This window comes from Neophocaena asiaeorientalis, unplaced genomic scaffold (genome assembly GCF_003031525.2).
Source record: "Neophocaena asiaeorientalis asiaeorientalis breed wild unplaced genomic scaffold, Neophocaena_asiaeorientalis_V1.1 scaffold147, whole genome shotgun sequence".
In the NCBI taxonomy this organism is placed as follows: domain Eukaryota; kingdom Metazoa; phylum Chordata; class Mammalia; order Artiodactyla; family Phocoenidae; genus Neophocaena; species Neophocaena asiaeorientalis.
In genome coordinates this window covers 6,128,602-6,150,187 of record NW_020173758.1, presented here as the reverse complement: position 1 = coordinate 6,150,187, position 21,586 = coordinate 6,128,602, and the positions used below count along the sequence as shown (strand labels likewise).

Genomic DNA, 21,586 nt, shown 5'->3' with positions numbered 1-21,586 from the left:
TGAGTCAAGACCAGAAAATTTGTTTTCCTGACAATGATTCCTTTCTCTTCAATCATTCCAGATAGTAGACAGGTTCCACACTGTTGATTATAATACCCAGTTCATACCAACTACATACTAACAGGACTAATCAAGAAAGTGAAGAAATTCCTAGGTCCTCAAAAGGAAGAAATGGCTTTTAATTATTTATGAAGTATCCTTTCCTTGTTCATTCATCCATAAAAAGTCCATTTAATATTTTTTATTAAATCCTTTTGGAGATATTATTTGCTTCCTTGGTGATTACAAAGATTTTAACTTTATCTTTTAAACGATAGGCAGTAGCTTCTTTTCTGAAAAATGTAAGTAGGTTTAGAAATTGAGTTATTTGTAGTGAGGTGGATGGACCTAGAGTCTGTCATACAGAGTGAAGTAAGTCAGAAAGAGAAAGACAAATACCATATGCTAACACATATATATGGAATCTAAAAAATGGTTCTGAAGAACCTAGGGGCAGGATAGGAAGAAAGACGCAGACGTAGAAAATGGACTTGAGGACACAGGGAAGGGGAAGGAGTAAGCTGGAACGAAGTGAGAGAGTGGCATGGACATATATACACTACCAAATGTAAAACAGATAGCTAGTGGGAAGCAGCCGCATGGTACAGGGATATCAGCTTGGTGCTTTGTGACCACCTAGAGGGGTGGGATAGGGAGGGTGGGAGGGAGACGCAAGAGGGAGGAGATATGGAGAGATATGTATATGTATAGCTGATTCACTTTGTTATGAAGCAGAAACTAACACACCATTGTAAAGCAATTATATTCCAGTAAAGATGTTAAAAAAATAGAAAATGAAATTTAAAAATTTAGTATGAATAAAAAATAAAATTTTTTAAAAATGTAAGTAGGTTTAGTTAAAGGAATGTACATACTATGTATTTCTGAGTCAGACACTACTTTAGAAATTAATCCCCTAAAAAGTTGATTACAACAGATCTTATGTGATTTTTGACTTTAAAAATCTCTCTTTGGTATCATTCCATGTCCATTTAGCATTTTGAGATCAATGGCAAAAATCTGTGGATTCATATTTTACAGGAAATTCTCCATGATAGACTGTCTTTTATACCTAAGTACAATAAAAATCAATCAAATCAAAAAATTATCATTAAGCAGGTAATATATACAAGGCACTGCACTATGTCATGCCAGAAACATTTTACCCAGCAGAAAGATTAAACTATCCAAGCATTATAATTTAGTGGCTATCCTCAAGAGCATGCTGTGTAGATTTCACCTTGCAAACTGAAACATTTAAGATCCTCATTTAGAAAATTGAGAGAAAAAGATAAATATTTCTTTCTGTGTGATGAAGTAAGTTTACCAAAACTAGGAATATAGATGTCACTCTTCCTCATATATGCTTAGAATTTAAGAGGGAAAAAAAGCCACATGTAAAATTTAAAAAATAGAGATGAATAGTGAATGTCTGACCCAAATTTTGTCATAACAGGTAAAATCCATGCTCTGTTGCTGCTAGTTGATCAATCTCACTTGGCTGTTAACTCTACAGAGGTGACATTCAAGAAATACACAAAAATTTCAATCTTGATCAGATAGAAAAAGCTTATGCTCCAGAGCTCCTGCCGTGCAATGATGAGCCAGCCCCCTTCATCGCCTGGTAACAGTGTCCAGAAGTGGACCTGAAGGTTTCAGAAAAATCATCCTAGGAGGGAATTTGATAAACTCATTAACAACAACCTGAAAGGATTTGTGTTTTCTTTCTTAGATCACTATTTCAATGACTTCATTCAGCTCATGTTTCCATTGATCCTGAAAAATGAAAGAGGTTAACATGTCCTTTGTGGGGTAATCAGGTAGATCAATTTCAACTTCTAGGTGAACTACTCACTTAAATTTCCAAAGATCAAGATTACCTGACTAAATGGTATATGCACAGCAACCCCACTGGTTAGATTTCACAGTTCAAATTTTTAATACCAAAATATAAACATCACCACAATACTCACTTTTAGTTTCTTGTTTAGTTTACAGCAGTATCTGTACACCATTGCCAAGTTCAGAGGTCCAAAATCTGCATAGAAACTGAGATTTTTTTTTAAGTAGTATTTAGTAAAGATATTTTCAGTAACATCAATGCTCATTTTTATTTTCATTAAAGTTACAATCAAGTTTCAATTATCTTTGGGAATAAAGGTTAGTATACAACTGAATCATAATAATCCAAATAACTAGTGATTTCACCCTGCCAATGCCCTCCAGTTACTATAACCAGTCTTGTAACAGGGAACTGTTTGGACAGTTTTGAGTTCCACCTCCTTTTATCTCCCTGCCAGGACATTAAGTAAAAGAATTAAAAAGGGCTTCCCTCGTGGCGCAGTGGTTGAGAGTCCGCCTGCCGATGCAGGGGACACAGGTTCGTGCCCCGGTCCGGGAAGATCCCACATGCCGCGGAGCAACTAAGCCCGTGTGCCACGACTACTGAGCCTGTGCGCCTAGAGCCCGCGTGCCACAATTGCTGAAGCCCGTGCGCCTAGAACCTGTGCTCGGGAACGAGAGAAGCCACAGCAATGAGAAGCCCGCGCACCTCAACGAAGAGTAGCCCCCCCGCTCACTGCAACTAGAGAAAGCCCGTGCGCAGCATAGAAGACCCAGTGCAGCCAAAAATAAATAAATAAAAAGAATGATGCATCTTAAAAAATAAATAAATAAAATGTTTATGAAGAGTTTTAAAAAAAAAAGAATTAAAAAGCAAGCACTGAAAGAACCAACATGAACAAAACATATATGTGGCCTACACTTCCTGGTTTTATTTATCACCTACTTAGTCATAAAGCTCATGTACCCTAAGTTCTAATTCCAACTATTCCACTCAAACCTTGCTCTCAATTTTCAAGTATCTTAAATCCAGTGGTCTTATTTTCAGTTTCATTCTCCTTGGACTTTCTGTATTATATAACACCCTGGCTCGTCTCCTTCTCTCCACCCCTTTACATCTCCAGGATACACACATCAGTGTGCAGATCATCTGCTGTCATGAATTAAACGATAACACTATGGAAAACAGATGTCTCCTAACCCAAAACCCAACATCAGTTTTTCCCATCTTCAACTACCTGCTGGACTTCCCATCTATGCGTCCTTCCATCACCTGGAACTCAACCCATCTTCCCTTCAGATCAGCCCTCCAGGCTGAAAACATTTTGTTTCTCCCAGTTGCTCAGACATGAAACTTCCTATTAATTTAGTTCAAATAAATATTAATTTAGTTATTATATATCAAATAAGCTACTACTCTAAGTCATCCCTTCCTTTTCTATTCCTACTTTAGCAACAAAAGTCCAGATCTTTCTTCATCTCACATCTTTAGTGTTTTAATTCTCTCTCTCCTGCCCAGTCAACCTATATTCCACACTAGAAATTAATCTTTATAAAATCTCACTTCTCACATATCCTCTCACTGTTCAAAAATGTTTAATGGCTCTTTACTCCCTTCAGAATAATTCCTTGGCTCAGAAATCAAAGCCCTAACCATCACACCCCTAGCTTCCAGGCTGATCTCTCCTAATAGTTCCCATATGGAATCTTCATTCCAACAAATATGTCCATTCCTCATTCTCGAATACTCCATGCATATTCTTAATCCAAGCCGCTGCTCAGATTGGTCTCCTTGCCTGGAATGCTCTCCTTTTCTCTTTCTACTACCCTCTAGTTTCTTCAAAATCCAGTTCAAGTCCTACCTCCTGCACTCACCCTAAGAGAAAACTAACCACCCTTCTCTCAAAGTTCCCAAAACTTATCATCTGAGCCACTGTTTTGGCCCATGACACATACTATCACATACTATGAATTATCTTTTTAAGTGCAGCTCCTACCTGGCCAACTACAGTGTAAGTTTCTCACTCAGGGACTGGACATCTTGAGAATGTCCTGCTCATAATAAACTTCAACAAATAAGTCTTCATTATGACTATTTTGCTCATTAATGCCCAAATTCAATTTAGCCTAGACTATAAATTTACTAAATATCAACACATTTTCAAAAAAAGCATCCCCAAAAGACATTTAATTTTTTAAATAAAAATTAGGATTTAATTTTTTCTTTTACCCAAATTACACTACAATAGATATGTCGTTACAAATCTGCCAAAAGCCTCTTGCCTTACTTAAGAATACTATACTTGGGCTTCCCTGGTGGCACAGTGGTTGAGAGTACGCCTGCCGATGCAGGGGACAGGGTTCGTGCCCCGGTCCGGGAGGATCCCACATGCCGCGGAGCAGCTGGGCCCGTGAGCCATGGCCTCTGAGCCTGCGCATCTGGAGCCTGTGCTCCGCAACGGGAGAGGCCACAACAGTGAGAGGCCCACATACCGCAAAAAAAAAGAAAAAAGAATACTATACTTGTATATTTTATCCATCTTAAACAAGTAGACAATATTTTGGCCCTTATATTCAAGGTAACATGAAAATTAGCCGTTCCTGCACACAGGTTTCATGAGAGTAAGAGTAGACTTGCCAAAAAAGGAAACCTGCAAAAATTTGAAATTAAAAGTTCTTCTATTTCTAGTCCCCAGTGTGATGCTGTGCTCTAAGTATAAAAAAATACCCATGAATCCAAAATGAACTATGCCTACAACAATTACCGACCAGTTCAAGCCCTGTCGACAAGAATCCACTCAAAAGAACCAAAATGAAAAGACTGTACAAATAAGTATGTACCAGCACTGATTAAGGCAGCCTTGTTTCTATCACAGAGATTTCCTTATCCTTGGGTTATTGTAAGCAAAACTCAACTAATATATCTTATTTTGCTACTAGAACATGAATTTTTTTTTCTTTTTTTGCAGTACACGGGCCTCTCACTGTTGTGGCCTCTCCCGTTGCGGAGCACAGGCTCTGGACGCGCAGGCTCAGCGGCCATGGCTCACCGGCCCAGCCGCTCCGTGGCATGTGGGATCTTCCCAGACCGGGGCACGAACCCATGTCCCCTGCATCGGCAGGTGGACTCTCAACCGCTGCGCCACCAGGGAAGCCCTGAACATGAATATTGAGACATAGAACTTTAAGGTAAATCTGGAATTTTTAGTTAAGGTTATTTCAGCTTTTTTAACTCACTGTGAACAAATTTTAGGAAAGCATATAGAATTCAGGTCATCTAATTCCAGTTTCACACTAACCATTATAAGCCAACTTCAATTCCAGACTCAAAGCTATTCCTAACAATAGAGCCAGCTTAGCCACACGTACTTTTGGAAGCAACATGGTTAATGAACACACCTATTTCACCAAACAACATTAAAATAAATTGGTATACTCCAACAGCACAGGAAAAAGTAAATCAAATACAAACCTTGTCCTTAAGTTGATCTGCACTCTCCAATATGGCAGCCACTAGCCACACGTGGCTATGTAAATTTAAATTAATTGAAGTTAAATAAATTAAAAATTTAGTTCTCCCATCATATTAGCCCATTTCACGAGTTCAAAAGCCACATGCGGCTAATGGCTACCAAGATGTACAATACAGATATATAACATTTCCATCACTGCAGAAAATGTTATGTGCTGATAGACAACACTGATCAAGATTTAAAAAAAAAGAAACAAAAAATAACAAACAACTAGAGAAATATAAATAAATAACTTATTTAAAATAACTAGAGAAATAATGAAGCACCATGAGTGAGGTATAGATGAAATGTTTAAGGACAATGTCCTTTCCTTTCAGGGGCCCACATTTTTTCCCAACAGTGAGATTAGGCTCTGGTAATTCTTGTCCCTTCCTGTTCAAGGGGGTCATAGTTCCAGAAAGCCAGTTTGGGACCTAGGACAGAAGAGGGTGGAAAAATAGAAGAGGACCTAGTCCCCACTACCCTTCACAGTCCCTCAAAGAGACAGTTAGCTCAGAGCATCAGATAGCTACAATGAAAGATGTATACCTCTATCTTGACCACAGCCCCAGGTTAAGGGCCAATCTTAACCTAGAAGGTTTCTAACCTCACAATACCTTGAAGCTCAATGAACCAGCGTTTATATCCTACAAAAGGAGGGATGGCTTTCAAGTCACACTAAGAAATTCAGTCAAAAATTTTGCACAGCCAAGAGCAATTTAGAACATGTCTTCAAAAGTCAGAATTGTCTCAGACAAATATAAAGCCAACAAACTCTATCTTAAGGTCATTTTATATATCCTTTCCTTACAGTGCTTACAGTTCTAAAAATATATATGTATTTATAATATAGTTTTATATACATATACTTTTCTAACAAGCTAAATACATTTCTGAAAATGTCAAGAGCATTGAAGAAAAAATGGTCACAGCTGCTCACACCATGCTAGGTTATCACTGACTTAGATATAATAAAATGCCATGAACAGAGAAGACACCTTCCAACAACATGCCTCTTTGTAAGAAACTTCCTCACCAGAGGTGGGGAAAATGGAAACACATTTACAGGCCAGACCATTAGCTAGAGGGAAATGTTAAAATACAAAAATCAACTGATAACAATTGAAATAACTCAAATATGCTAAAAGGAATAAAATATGTACTCGAGCAACTTGGAACCAAGGCAGGAGAATAAAAGAATTGGGCTCAGGGCAGAAGAGGAGAACTGGAAAGTCATCAACCTGGGGACAGTGAAAATGGAGAGGAGAAATGGCAGAGATAAGTCGTGTAGAGACACAATAAAGAAACCCGAGGGCTGAGTGGGCTCCTAAACCCGAGGTTAATGATACATGATAGTGTCTTCTCCATTGTGGCAATTCCCAGGAAGACGCCTCCAGAGCCACAGTCAAGCAAGGGCCCCCGCTTTTTCTAGGGTCGGGGGGAAACTCGTCTCATTTGGACAAGGAAAACCATGGATATATTATTTTATTATTGCAGAGTACCCTGAGCTTCCCCTCCAAATGAATGCACGAATGAACAAATGAATAAGTATCCCTTATGTATATATAAATTTCCCCTTGTAAGGTTGGTAAATTATGGGTCAATACCTAGAATGAAACTCATGAATTATTAAGCGAAAAACAGTCAATCTGTCTTTTTATTCAGTAAGTGTAAATAGCTAAAATCAAATTCTTCCCTGCTTTGATAGGAAAGAAATGAAAAGAATTGGAGTCCTGCAAGTGGGGAAGGAAGGAAAGATAGGGTTATCTTCTGGGGAGAATGAAGAAATGGGACCAGAGCAAATGTTTACCAGGGTCACCCTCTACCCACAGAATTTAAGGGAAATAGAACTTGGGCCTAGAAGCCTTTCTGTTATACCCTACAGGTCTAGCTCTTCTCACGAGATTTATGAAGTTTATGATGTATCATTCTTTTGTGTTTGGTTTTTCTAACAAACTCTAATTTAAGTGGGTCCATTCCTAGAGGAATCATAATTTAAAGCACAGTTGTACCTTATTCTACATATCATAAGTTTCCTCTGAAAACTGTCAACTCCTCAGCAAAAAGATAAACTATATTCCAAGCAATACTCACTGAACAAAATTTATGACCACCTACTCTGAGCAAGGCACTACAAGTTAACATAATAATCAAAGAGTGCTGACAATACAAAAAAAAATATGAAAAAATTCTGTAAGATCATTATAACGCATGCCAATTCTTCAAACTTTTTACCAGCACTGCTGACATGTTTCGTCTACTCATTCATTCACTCACTCACTCAACTATTACTGAAAAACTGCTGACTACCAGTCCCTACCCATAAGGAGCTCACCACCCAATGACAGACAAGTAAACATGATTACCTTTGATAAATGCTAAGATAGCAGTATCCTCCAAAGCACAGTGAGATGTGTGTGTATGTGTGTGTATGTACATATGTGCAAAATTTTGGTGAAATTAATCAGCACTGATCTCTGGGCTATACACTTCACCTAATATTTTCCCTATCACTAAAATATTATCAGCACCCCTCCAGTCTGATGATAAAGATCCTGTACATGGCTTAAACTCACAATGATCACATTTCAAAAAGGTCTCAAATGCTCAGCAAACATTAATCTAAGATCAAAGTACAAGTCTGAGTTTTTGCTCAAGTATAACAAACCACAGTCACATTGATGTCTACCTCCTACGGAAGAGAGGCTAGACATCTAAGAAGCTTCCCGCTCCACATCAGTCACCTAGAGACTGATGGAAAACTAAAGACCATTGGGAAGCAAGGGGTTCGTGTCTCAACTTGATCCCTCAAAGTCCCTGGGCCGATGCCTTAGCCTCTCTGGGACTCCACATCCTCATCTATCAATAAAAATGCTGAATTAGATGGCTTCTAAAGTTCTTTCCAGCTATTATATTATATTATATTACCCTATCATATCACATTCCTAGCCATTATATATGACTATTATATATATTATATATTATAGTGTGTATATATATTACACATATTATATATGTTATATATAATATATTGTAGTATATATAATATATTATATATAATATTGTATATATATTATATATATTGTAGTGTGTGTGTAGATTGTCTATGACTCTAGTTATCCATACTAGACAAACCATTCAACAGTTCAAATGCTTTTCAAGGGCTGCTTGCCCTATCTGATGCACTCTGCCCTCTCAATGTGTTGGGTCTAGGTACAGAAGGCATTTTCGTCAGAGTGTCTCCTCAGAGAATAGAAAGATCCTCACAGCTTTCTTCCCGATATTCACTATGCTTTCTACATAGCCGGAAAACAAAGCCACAGTCCAGAGAGCGGCTTCATAAGGTAGGAACCTTCACATCAGTACTATTTACTTACCTACGTAAGGTAAGTAAATACCTTACCTTACGTAGGTAAGTAAATTTGTTGAGATCACAAAGGAAGGAGAGGATCCCAATATCAACTCTCACGCCTGTCCTTTGGTACATTATCTAGGTTTTTAGGAAAGTCCAGATACACAACTGGGAATATGAGGAACCCTTCTCCACTCACCACCTTATTAACCTGGGGCAAGTAGCAGGGCCACCTAAGCCTTCAGCTGCTGCTTCTGTAAAATGGGTTGCTGCTTTGCCTTAAAGCCAAAAGACAGACTAAATGATATCAAGGAACCTTCAGCACCAAGGTCTGTAATCCTGTAACTTCCCTCTTTGGAGCAGGTCAATTAATTAAAAACCCCATTGACTCTCAAACTAATGTAAACAAAAGAAGACTTTTTCAGGAATGCACTGGCAAGATTAAAATTCACTCCCACAGAAACACTCTCAAGCAGTGGAAATTAACCCCTTTGTTTAATGGCAGGTATTGAAGGCAAGAGGGCCATGCAGACAGTATGCATGTGACTTTGGTAAAAAACAGAATGGGGACTGATCCCCTTTACACAAAAGACTAACCTTCCTCATATGTCATAAAGCAAGTGAGGTCCTGAAAAGGAAAATAATTACTCTAAAACCCAGCAATGATCACATCACCTCTCTAAGCTCTTGGAAGTAAAACCAAAACCCTCAAACTTGTCTGTGAGGCCCAGGGTGATGCAGCCCCTACCTATCTCTCTTTGGGGCCTCATTTTGCACCATTTCCCCCATTTTAGTACTAGCAAGCTCCAACCAAGCTGTTTCTTTTAATTCTTGCCTCAGGCCCTTGGCACTTTACCCTCCCTGGCCTAATTAACACCCACTTATCCTCTAGGTCTCAGCTCCAGTCACACTTCCTCAGTGAATTCTTCTCTGATCCCTCCCCCACCTCTACCTCCACCTCCGTTGTCACCCCACTTCACACACATACACACACACACACACACACACACACACGCATACGTACACGTACCCCTTCACCCTGCAGGCCAGTTTTCGTTGTTATGTGCTTCCAAAACCACAGGTCTTTCCTTCAGAGAACTTACAAAACAGTCCTATGTCTCAATATTTGATTAATAGCCTCCCAAAGCCTCACTGGACTATAAACTCTATGAGAACAGGGTTGGGTTAAAATTTGCTCATTAATGTCTCCCTAGGACCTGGCACAGAGATGACTGAGTAAATGAATGAAAGATTGATGTGGTTGGTTCATCTGCAAAAATACCGCCTTCTTCCATTTAATCCTAAGCTATACACCAGGTCAAATCTGGGGAAAGATATCCGACATCACATTTTACTAGCTTTGGATACAAAATTGAACTAAGTAGACAAAATTGACAAAAATAACCTAAGAAGGAAAGGACAGTGAGGGAGATGGAGAATGGCGAGGTCATCCGCCTCTCTAGAGCAGGGAAAGGTTGGGAGCACCCATCTCCACAGTCTCCCCCCCACACCCGGCCTGCATCTTTATTACTGGCTTGCTCCCAATGTGACCTGCTCCAGAAGTAACCCCCAATCTAAAAAGACTCACCCCAACTAAGCACCATCCCAACTCCTTTTTTGCTTAGCAGCCCCTTCAATTCTGAGAGTTTTGCCAAGTTAAAATCATTCTAAACCTTTACTTTTGGGTTTTCTAGAGCTGTAGGCAATCTGCTATAGGCCATATAAAACACATTTGACACTAGTTAAAGCATCTGGCAGAACATGAAAGACACTATTTTCAAGCCCACTATTCACAGCTCCCTAGAAAAGACCTTTTAACCCTTTTCTTTATCACACACTTAGAAAAAAATAAAATGTTTTTAGCATTTCAGATTAATTCAGCTGCAGATGATCAATAATTTGACTACCAGGACTAATATAAATGCTGTATATATTTCCACACTCTCTTAAAAGGACGATAAATGTATAGACTAAGAAATCGGTTATACAAGGATCCCCAACTCAGAAATCTCAATCTGGAATATAAGTGAGAATCACAAGTAAGCCAAAAAACAAAGTCACATTGCTTTTTCTAAAGCCTGTCACAAACCCATGCCCTTTAGCGACGTTTGTAAGACACTCTCAGACTCGCTTGGAGTCTATTTAGCCTTATTTTGTATAAAATGTGATATCTAGTTCCTATGCCCACAGTATATTAGACTCATCAGACAGATCATAGGCAGGAGGCAGCTACTGGCAGCTGGTACATTGACAGTAATGTCAAAAGCTAACCCAACAGTATGCGACACCTAGAAAGTACTCATGGTAGTCATCAACAAAAACTGACTGAATAAATTAAAACCACTAAAAGACAAAAGACATTTAGCAAGCAGGCACCATCTGCTACATAAGCAGAGATCCCTTTATTCTTTGGAGCTCCTAAAACTATCCCTGAATTACAGTGAAACTATACAACCAATGTATTCATAATAATAGAGTCTGAGTATTACAGAAAAAAAAGCAAATCATAATCAGTAAATTCTTTAACAAGGCAAAAATGTACATTCATTTTAGGAAGGTTTCCATAAATGACAAAACTGCTTTGATATTTTAAGATGTGATTTTCTAACTCTTTGTAGAAGCTGCCCCGGTGAAATGCCACATTCTCAGACAAGATAAATGCATTACAAGAGTATATCCATTAAGGAGAGCAAATCTGAAATAAACCATCTTTTCCGGTTCTCAAAAGAAAATTAAATTTTATAAGAAATGAAGAAGTCCAAACTAGCAAATTCTTTAATTTGTCAATAGGACGTGACCGTCTTTAAGACCAAAATATTAAACTAATAAATTAATAAATGAAACATTTTATTCAAAAACTCTAGTTCACACAAACTATTTTCCATAAAGGAATTTTCTATGAATCACAAGTAATCATGATCCTTTTTCAGATGTTTCCAAGTTGTCAAGGACTGGGACTGTTACATCCTTTAATAAATACGGCAATATATTTGATGATTCTCATTCAACATCTGATTCTTTGGTGGTCCTGGAAGTGTTTAGGTGATTAACAAAACCAACTTTTTTTTTTTTTTTTTTCTTTGCCGTATGCGGGCCTCTCACTGTTGTGGCCTCTCCCTTTGCGGGGCACAGGCTCCGGACACGCAGGCCCAGCAGCCATGGCTCACAGGCCTAGCTGCTCCGCGGCATGTGGGATCTTCCCGGACCAGGGCACGAACCCGTGTCCCCTGCATCGGCAGGCGGACTCTCAACCACTGCGCCACCAGGGAAGCCCAAAACCAACTTTTTAAATGTAAAAAAATTTTGTAAAGAAACAATGAATTCCACGCTTAAGCCCAACTCAAATCAGTGAGCCAGAAAGGAACTTGAGATCAGCTGTCCCACCCACCTCCCCAGATTTTAAACAAGTAAATATCTAAATATCCAGGGCAGACATTGTCTATTTTCTGCTGAAAGATCACAAAACACAAAGACTCCTCGTCCACTTTCATTATAGACCCCCCCTTTTTTACTTCTCTTCGCCATCCCCAAAATAAAACAAGGCAACAAAAAAGGCAGCTCCTCCATCTGATTTACAGACATGGCCTACTTTAAGGTGTCCCTTTCTCCCAATCACCCAAGTCAGAAACCTTGAACTTAACCTTCAATTCCCCCACCCCCTCATCTGGTCAGTCCCAAATATAGTCACTCCATCCTCTCTAGCCTCTCCCACACCGGGCCTTTCTGTTCCCATTGCTACAACCATAAACCAGCCTGGCCACAGACAACAGACACCCCACCGCCCAGCCATGGGAGTATTTGTCCTAAGCAGAGCTCTGCTCCATCTCCCTGTCATTCATAAACCAGCAGAACTGAGATCCAAACAGCTTTCCATAGGCCAGTCCCCAACCATGTTTCCAGCCTCACCTGTGACCTCTCTGCACTGCAAGTATTTTGCCTCACCTGACAGAATCTTGCTACTCCCCAACACTGAAATCTTTCTTTCTTTCCTCCTTCTTCACTCACTCATTCATTCAGCTAAAATTTCTTGTACACCATCTCTATGCCAGGCACTGTGCTGGGTACAGGGATACAGTGGTAAGCAAAAATAGGCAGTACTTGTCCTCACGGAGATCATAAAATTTACTCTTTTGCTCTTACACACCCTTCAAAAGCTAGTTCAAATATCATAGCCTTTATATCTCTTCCTTTCTTAGATTTCTAATATGTACATTTACAGCTTTTGTCATATATTGCCTTGCAATGTATTGTTTCCACTTCCTTCTTTATGTATCTGTGTATCCCCAAAGCATCAGCACAGTGCTCTGCACCAAAATCTATCCCATCTAAATGTTAAGTTTTCTCTATTTCCAACCGCTTACAACTTTCTTTTAAATTTTGCTTTTTTCACTTCCCATAAAAATGTGTCGAGTCTTTTTTTTCTTTTTCTTTGTTTTTTAAGCACGAAGGTGTATTAAGCAGTGGCTAAGTAAAGGTCATTTACTTTCAGCTCTGGAATGTGTTTATGAACTTACAAATGAGAACATCTGATGTCTTAGGGATCTACTTCAAACACAATAATGAAGCTGCCCTGTGGCGACTTGGCTGACAAAGAACTTGGACGGCAGACAGCTCCTCATTGGACTCTCGTACAGTCCATTCGGATCCCTCTCTCAGGCTGCCCTTTTAAGACTAGCCCTGTCAGTTTTAACCGAGTCCTCAGCACCTCCGTTAAATTTTGCATTTTCACCAGGCTTATCTCAAGCAAACTGAAAGAACTGAGTAACAATTTGTCCTTATGAAGAGCAGAGACTGACTACCCACTGTGAATGCCTAGGAGGTCAAAACAGCAACTATTTAATAAATCAATATCCTGAAAGTAACAGTTGACTCCAGTGGGTCACACAGAATTAAGAACTGACCGGTGAATGTATACAGATATGTCTATTTCCTCATCACGTACACAGCGTAGTACTCCTGGTTACGTGCACAGGTGCACACATATACAAGCACATGCCTAAAACTCATGTGTTCAAAACAGAGAGTGGAAAAAGTGGCCCTGAACAATACTGGGTTATTTCTGCAAGGTTAGGATGGGAGGAAGGAGAAAAGGGGAAGAAAGTAGAAACCTATACCATCTTTTAAAAGCTAAAGAGTTTTCCAAGTTTTTAGGAGAATTCTATACAGAAATCATTACATCTTATGTTACACCAGTTAAGCAGCAAGAACATTTCACCAGACAGCCTGCAAAAAGTTTTCACAGGCTTATAAAAACTGGGCTTTTGTTCTCATCTCTCCTATTAATATATAATGATAATTAACTCAATTTACTTTCTCTCTCCTTTTTAGGCGGGGCAGGCCACTGAAAGGAGAAAAAGCAAAATTATACCCACAAAAGTGGAGCCGTGGAAAAACATTTTAATTACTATCACACATTCCCAGATACAGCCTGCACACAACGTCAGCAGCACATTTACTGCCAAAGCCATCACCACCCAAGTTAGAAGGGCCACGTGAGCCAGGGAGGGGCAAAGCTGTTCTGCACCCTCCCCCCAACCAGGCTCAGGACAACTGGGAACTTGCTGGAAGCATAAGAGCAAGACTTCAGGGCAAATTTACTAGCTCAATGACCTTAAGCTCTACATAACCCTCTCTGGGCCTCAGTTTCCTTATCTATAAAGTGGTGATAATAATAGCACCTAACTCCTAGGGTTGCTCTGAAGATTGAGTTAATGTGTATAAAGGATATAGAACATTCATTGCCTGTCACAGGACTATAACTATCTGCCTATATCATGGCAATTTATAATGAAAGCTAAGGTACCAAATGATGGCCCTAAGGCTCTTATAAGATCACATATCTGTGTATGTATATATGTGCTTAGATGACATTCAGCTGTCCGTTAAATAAACCTACTTGTTACACATTAAATTTAAAATAAAAATTGAAAAACCAAAAGCGTTTCTTCCTACCTCTATCTAACCTAAATATCCATTCCCACAAGTATTTCCAGGCGAGAGAAGTTTTTCTGTATTTCTCTCAAAGATGTCCTAGGCTCACATTTCAACTCAAACCTATGCTACAGGCTACATAAAGAAATCATTCTTCTATAAATTACTTATCCAAAAATTCCCGGTTGTATTAATATCAGGCTGCTTTGATAAAGTTTAAATGAAAATTGAACATTTTAAATTATTTAAATCTTCAAGTTAGCTAATTAGTCCTCATTAGAGGCTGCTCATTCTTCCATGCTAAAACATTTGGTGAAATCCTTAGAATCGTTTCAGAAACTGCTTAATATTCAGTCCCCAGAGTATGACCATGAAGAGTTCTCTCCTGCATTTTCAATACCTTTCCTTTGCAAACACAAGGAGAGAAGAAATGAAAATGGACAAGACCTCTACACTCTCCTTTATAGCAAACTGGCTTTCTATGCATAAACATCCAACCCTACACCCATCACCGTTAAGAGGGGCACACAAAGGTTATAATAATTAAAATATTTGATTTTGCTAACTTTTGAGCCAAAAAAAATTTGAGCCAAGTTATAAAAAGTAAGCCTCTATTTAGATTACAAGGCCCAATTCCAAAACCAAAGAACTAGCCTTTCTGGAGGGTTGTACATTATTTGTAGCTTAATCACATACAGACAAATCTTTGAAAGGCTCCCTTTTTATGGGGCTATTTTTCTCCCACAAGTGTGTTAGTCTATACCCTGATGTTAATTCTGATCTGTGAAATCATAAACCAAGGACAAATGTATGTTTATTATCAACCACATTTTACTAAAACTGCTCAGGCCTTTATATCAATGTGATAAATTCTGTTTAAAAATCAAGGAGAGGGCTTCCCTGGTGGCGCAGTGGTTGGGAGTCCGCCTGCCGATGCAGGGGACACGGGTTCGTGCCCCGGTCCAGGAAGAACCCACATGCCGCGGAGCGGCTGGGCCCATGAGCCATGGCCGCTGAACCTGCGCGTCCGGAGCCTGTGCTCCGCAACGGGAGAGGCCACAACAGTGAGAAGCCCACGTACCGCAAAGAAAAAAAAAAATCAAAGAGAAAATTCATACTTTCATTTCTAATAAACAGCCTGACCTCATAAGGCCACTTTGTTAAATTTTCTCCACCAGCTTCTCAGAAGGTTGCCATTTCAATCATAATGCACTAATGTCTCTCCATAGCTAAATAAACATCTGCACAAAACACAGCTGTGTCCAGAATGCCCACAGCCTAATATTTAAAGAGTCTACTTCCTGATTCAAAAATAATAGTTGCATTTCCAGGGTGATAATTTAGTCAGAAAGGCAGTATTTCACTTATACATTCAGCAAATAAGTACACAGATACAGGGCTGTACAAGGCCCTGTGTGATTATGTATACTAATATTCCCCTTTCCTTAGAGACATGTACAATCTGATACGATAGTCAAGGTTTTCCTCACCATAAGCCATCCTCCATAGAAGAACCCAGATATTACTCATCCTTCCGGGGCTTTACAGTCTCTCTCATTCAATACCTCCCTGAAGTGGAGCTGAAGAGATGGATTGCACCACTTCTGTCCCTCTCCCCTTTCTTCTCTCTCCTTCGGCATTTGTCCACCTCTTTGGCTGCTTATTTCCACCTCTTTCCCTTGCTCCTCTCATCCTGGTCATGCCTATGAAATACAGGCCTTGATATTTTCTCTTTCTCCCCAGAAATCACATCATTCTCAAGGCTTTATCAACTCTTTGTGGAAAATTCCCAAATTTAAGGACTTCAAATTTATGTGATATCCAACACTGACGTGCACATCCCTTAAATTCCTTAATTCCAACCTGCAACATGGAATGCCTGATCTCCCCACTAAAGCCAATTCTTCTGCCCTATTTCTTATTTCAGTCAATGGCCCCAGCAGGTTCACCATGACCCAGGCTGTCTTAAAGACTTCTTTGACCCCTCTTTTTCCTCAGCACCCCACCAACCCACCCACCTGATCTGTTCCCAAGTCACATGGATTCAGAGCCCTTCTTCCCACCACCATTGCCACCAGTCCTAATCTAGACACTTATTTCTCCCCACTGAACAATTCGGAATTTTTCTAAGTGGGCTCTACCTCCTCTCTAATCCATCTTAAGTGATGATAGCATCATATTAATTTTTTTAGAGAGGATATATGTACTCTGGAACCAGAGGGCTTGGTTTTAAATTCCAGGTCTGCTACTTCTTACTTCTGTGACCTTGGGCAAGTTACCTAACCTCTCTGTACCTTACTCTCATCGTTTGCACACTAAGGATGGTAATAGTAGCTGCCTCAAAACTGTTGTGAACATAAAATAAATTAATAGTTGTGGGGCACCTAGAACAGCATCTGGCATGCATTTAAATGCTCAATAAATGTTTGCCATTATTTGCAGTTAGCATAGGTCCAGTCATACCCTGGACTGCCCCCAGATCCTCAAGAGAGTCCCATGGCATACCATGCTGCATTCAATCTGCCCAGCTGACCTTTCAGCTTCATATCACACAGCCCCACTTGAACCTGTACACACACCAGGCAAATCAGAGGTCTTACTATTCCCTGAACACACGCCAGAGCCTCCCTCCTCATCCTCACTGTTCCCACTTCTGGGATCTCTCATCTCATATCTCTGTCCATCCTTCAAGCCAGTCTTAACTCCTTCATGAAGCCTTTGCTGAACCCCTCCACCAGAAGTGCTCCCCAATGCCCATGAATTCCCCCCAGCACAGGGGTTATGTTACTCTATGGCAGTTATCTTTTCTCTCCGTCTCACTGCAGTCCTGTCTTTCTCCCTGCAGGTTTGGAGCTCCTTGAAGGTAACATATGCATCCATCATCCGTGTATTCACTACATCCTCTAGCCCTATGAAATATGTTGAGGTGACAAAAAAACGGAGGTGTGGGTGATCAGAACCATAGCCACTACTGTGGCGTAGTAGTGAGGCACCTCCAATAAAAAGAAATACACACTCTGCCCAGACTGGAGTCCTCATCATAGTTTTGAATGATATCAAAACTCACAATATAAATTGGATGGTCTCTCCAGCAAGTCTTTCTTTACAGGACACCAGAAATACAGGAGAATCAATATAAGAAGAACGTGGTTTGTAGCCCTATCCGAAAATACTAACATTAAAATCACACAAAAAATTTTCCTCATATATTAATATTAGAATCAAAAAACCACTGAGTACTGACTGTGTTTAGTTACTAAATGTAATTTTCTGCTAGATCTACCATCTAGCAATCCCAAGAGAAGCAACTTAGACCTCAAGGCCTGGAGCTTGTTCAGTGACATATTAACTTCTGGCACATCACTGAAGAATTAAACGTAACGGCATATACACAGTCCCTACCCTCGGACTCATGAGAGGTCCCCAAACCCTACACCCAGAAAAAGAGGGCGACAACAATGCACATTCCCAACAATAGAATGAACACTCCATAAACACTGCTGGCAGTGACATCATCCAGGTACCAGAGGTCAGAGAGCAGGCAGTGCAGTACTCCATGCTATCTAGGAGCATAGCTGTAATCTGACACCAGGGATTTAGACCTCTTTGCCCAGCAACTCTGGGCATTCATGAGCAGCAGCAAAGGGCTCTTTCATTCCCACTTTCACTTCAGCCATTCAAGGAGCATCCTGCTCCCAGCACCACTGAGAGAAATGTCCCGAAGACATCAGTTTCAAGAATCCCTATGATTAAGTGAAATTAAAGAACGTTTTCCCTCAAATAAAAGATATGCTCTTGAAGTCCGAGAATACTCTCACTCTTCCAATACCTGGTGGTACCCACAAACACTTTGGCAGAACTGCCAAAATCCCTCTTAACAGGACAAGTCCTAGGAAGCTTACTAAGTAACTATGGTTCATTTAACTATGTTCATTTAATTGCACGTTTGGTTAAGAAAACAAGGAAGTAAAATTAAATGTTAGAATATGTTGGACAACTCTGAAACACTAGCTCTTTTAATAAAAGGACATAATTATGTCAACTCATCCTTCTTATTCCTTATTATATGTTGCTTTTATTAAGTAGAGATTTATCTCTCTTTAATTAAGTTTTTACTATACTATACGATATCTTTTTCCTGTAGATCAATGGTCTTTCACAGAAAACAGTTCCCTACTTGTATCTTACACTCTCAAATCCTAATCCCACAGAGGCAGAGTAAACAAAGAATGTAAATTAGCACTCCTATACCACTTCCTCAAAGGCAAAAATAATAATACTGTGAAGCTTGGGGCACCCAAATAAAATAACTCAATAATTTACCACACAGATAAACTCAATACACACACTGCCCTGTACTCTGTAGGTGCTCCAATAAATACTCCATGACTGATTCACAGGCCTACTACAGAATCTGGCAAGGACAGAGGGTGCGTCTCCCTGGTCCTGCACTGGGGAGTGTTAGGAATCTACGGTTGCAGTTTATTGTGGTGGTAGGAAGAACTAATATAGATAGAGGTCTAAAAGAAATGAGGTGACGATAGGTTCAAATTATGTTAACTTTCCCTGCACCTCTCCCCAAGCATCTGAGCCTAAAGAAATTGGATTTGTTGCTTGCACCACTGGGGGAAGGTGAATAAAACTGCCATAAAGGTGCACTGCATTTCCTCACCAAAGAGCCAACAAACTAAATGGTTGAGAAAAAAAAGAAAGAAAGAAAGAAACTTACTTTTCATAGACCAGCTCCTCATCGATGGAGAAATAGTGGGTATTTACTGTGCTTTTTGGTCTATTCCTTAAAGTAGCAAAATATAACCGATCTGAAAGACAAGTTTAAAAGACAGGAGAAAACATATGAGAAGTAGGGAAGCTGGGGGCAGGGGGGGTTGCTAATGCAACAAGATCAAAATAACAACCGCCACCCATTATTTAAAGACCCCATTAACACATGGAATTCTTGCAGAGCCCTGATCTCTCCCACAAAGCGACAGAGATCCAAGAGCATACCAGTTAGAGAAGCGAGAAGAGGGCCCGACTGAGGAACTCAGCGGTGGGCAGAGCTCCCATATCCCCCTTGTTCAGGCCAGCGGGAGCAGGTAGAAGCTGAGGGTACCCGTAGCACTGGAGATGCAAGTTTGGTTCAGAAATGTCCAGACCTCAGCAGCTGCGGAAGGGGAAGGGAGAGGCCAGAGGCGAGCCTCTCCCCTGCAGCTCCGGAGACTTCAAGAAGAGGAAGGGAGGAGAGACGGGGTTTGTGTCTGGAGATGTCCCGAAAACCGAGTCCAGCAGTAGAAGGATAAAGGCAACCGAAAGGATCCGCACGAGCCGCTGCATGCAGGAGCCCGGGAGAGGCCGGCGCCGTCCCATTATCGGGCGGGGAGGCCTTCCGAGCGTGCTGCAGAGGGAACGAGGGACGCAAGAAAGACAGAGAAGCCGGAAGCAGGGGGTCCTCGGGGAGAGGATAGCACCGAGAGGGGACGAGAGCCCGCGCAGCGACCGCAATACGCTGGGGGCCCAGGAAGAAGCCGGAGACAGTGGTTGGGACGTTGGGGCGAGAAGTGAAAAGAGTTGGGGGCGACGGAGGGTTGGAGGATGCGGGGCGGCTGCTCCTCACCTTTCATGAACTCGCAAGCCCCGATTAGTTCCCCTGACTCCGCTGCCATCTTAAGCGAGATACGCACGGGGGAAGGCTGGGTCCTGGCCAGCTGAGGTCACCCGCCCCCGGGGGCTTCCCCACTGCCCAGGAGCCGGGAAGCTTGCTGTCCCGAACACCGAGCCCGCCCGAAAGAGGCAGCAGGCGCCGAGGGCGGAGGCGGCTGGGGGGTCAGCGCGCAGGGCGCCCCGGGGACATTCCGTGGGGAACCCGAGCACCCTCCGAGCGGGGCGCACACGCCCCGGTCTGTGGCCACTCCGCTTCGGACCCGGCTGCTGCCGCTGCTCCGCCGCCGCCGCGCCTGGGAAACGCAGACCAGCTCTCACGGCCGGGCAAAGTCTTCCCCCGGCTCCCAAAGGGATCATGGAGGAGGAGACTTCTGGCCCCGCTCGCGCCCGTGGCTACTCGTGCGGCAGCGGGCAGGACTCTGGTGCCCGCCGGCTGGCAGCAGCTGCTCCCGCTCCTCCTTCGCCACCTTCTTTCAGCAGCAACTCTTCCTCCTCCTCCTGCCCCTGGGTCCGCCCGCAGACCTTCTTCCCCGCCCTCCCTCAGCCCCCTCCACTTTCACGGCTCCGCGGCCATCCCTTAAAGGGACAGCGCCGCTCCTTTCTCCGCGCCCGCACCGCGCCCCAGTTACCAAGCGCCCCGCGGATCACTAAGAGCCGGTTGCTAAGGCTTTGTTGCCGTCCACCAATTGCTGTACAGGAAACGCGGTCCTAGGCCGTGAGGAGCCGGGCGGGGCCTCCAGACCAGAAAGTTATGAATGAAACGGTGGAGTTGGGAGTGGTCCCGGAGGGCACTGAAGCTGCTTCGCAGGCAAGAATGAGCCCGCGCCCCTCCGTTTTCTGCACCCACTTAGTCTTCTTCCTATTCCAGATTTTTCGTCTCTCTCATTCTCTACCTCTCTCTCCCCACTCACCCTTGTTCTTCTAAACTCTTGCATGCGCGCGTGGACACACACACACACACTCTTAAAGATCTCAGAACTCCGTGCCCCACCTTACCTATAGCTAATCTTTCAACCAACCCCCATCCTCACCACTGACAGACCTCTATCTTTACTAAAAAAAGAAGCCCTACCTCGTAGCTCAGAAGAACACCTACTGGTTTCCTCTACACATATTGGACTCTGAATTAACTTGTGCTTTGTTCTCACTGGGTGAAAGCTTCCCATCCGGTTCCCCACGTCCTCTCATTTGGGTCGCCGCTGTGGGCGCAAAATCATCACAAATACCTAACCTTTATGTGGCTCTGGTT

At 41.7% G+C, this 21,586-nt stretch overlaps 1 protein-coding gene across 5 annotated transcripts in view; it reads right to left on the bottom strand.

Annotated features, from left to right (window-relative positions):
* Positions 1-20,424, bottom strand: part of CDC14A (cell division cycle 14A) — a 178,434-nt gene extending 158,010 nt beyond the window's left edge. For 3 of the 5 annotated variants that reach the window (XM_024751234.1, XM_024751233.1, XM_024751238.1), the window contains exons 1-3: positions 20,291-20,424; positions 19,406-19,496; positions 2,013-2,088 (exon numbers count right to left, since the gene is read on the bottom strand). In XM_024751234.1, coding sequence (XP_024607002.1) covers positions 2,013-2,088; positions 19,406-19,496; positions 20,291-20,339 — 216 coding nt within the window. In that variant the 5' untranslated portion in view covers positions 20,340-20,424. Of the gene's footprint in view, positions 1-2,012; positions 2,089-19,405; positions 19,497-19,683; positions 20,217-20,290 lie in introns of those variants that run through there. The other 2 variants (XM_024751235.1, XM_024751236.1) reach the window with 2 other exon arrangements.
* Positions 20,425-21,586: the final 1,162 nt, after the last annotated feature.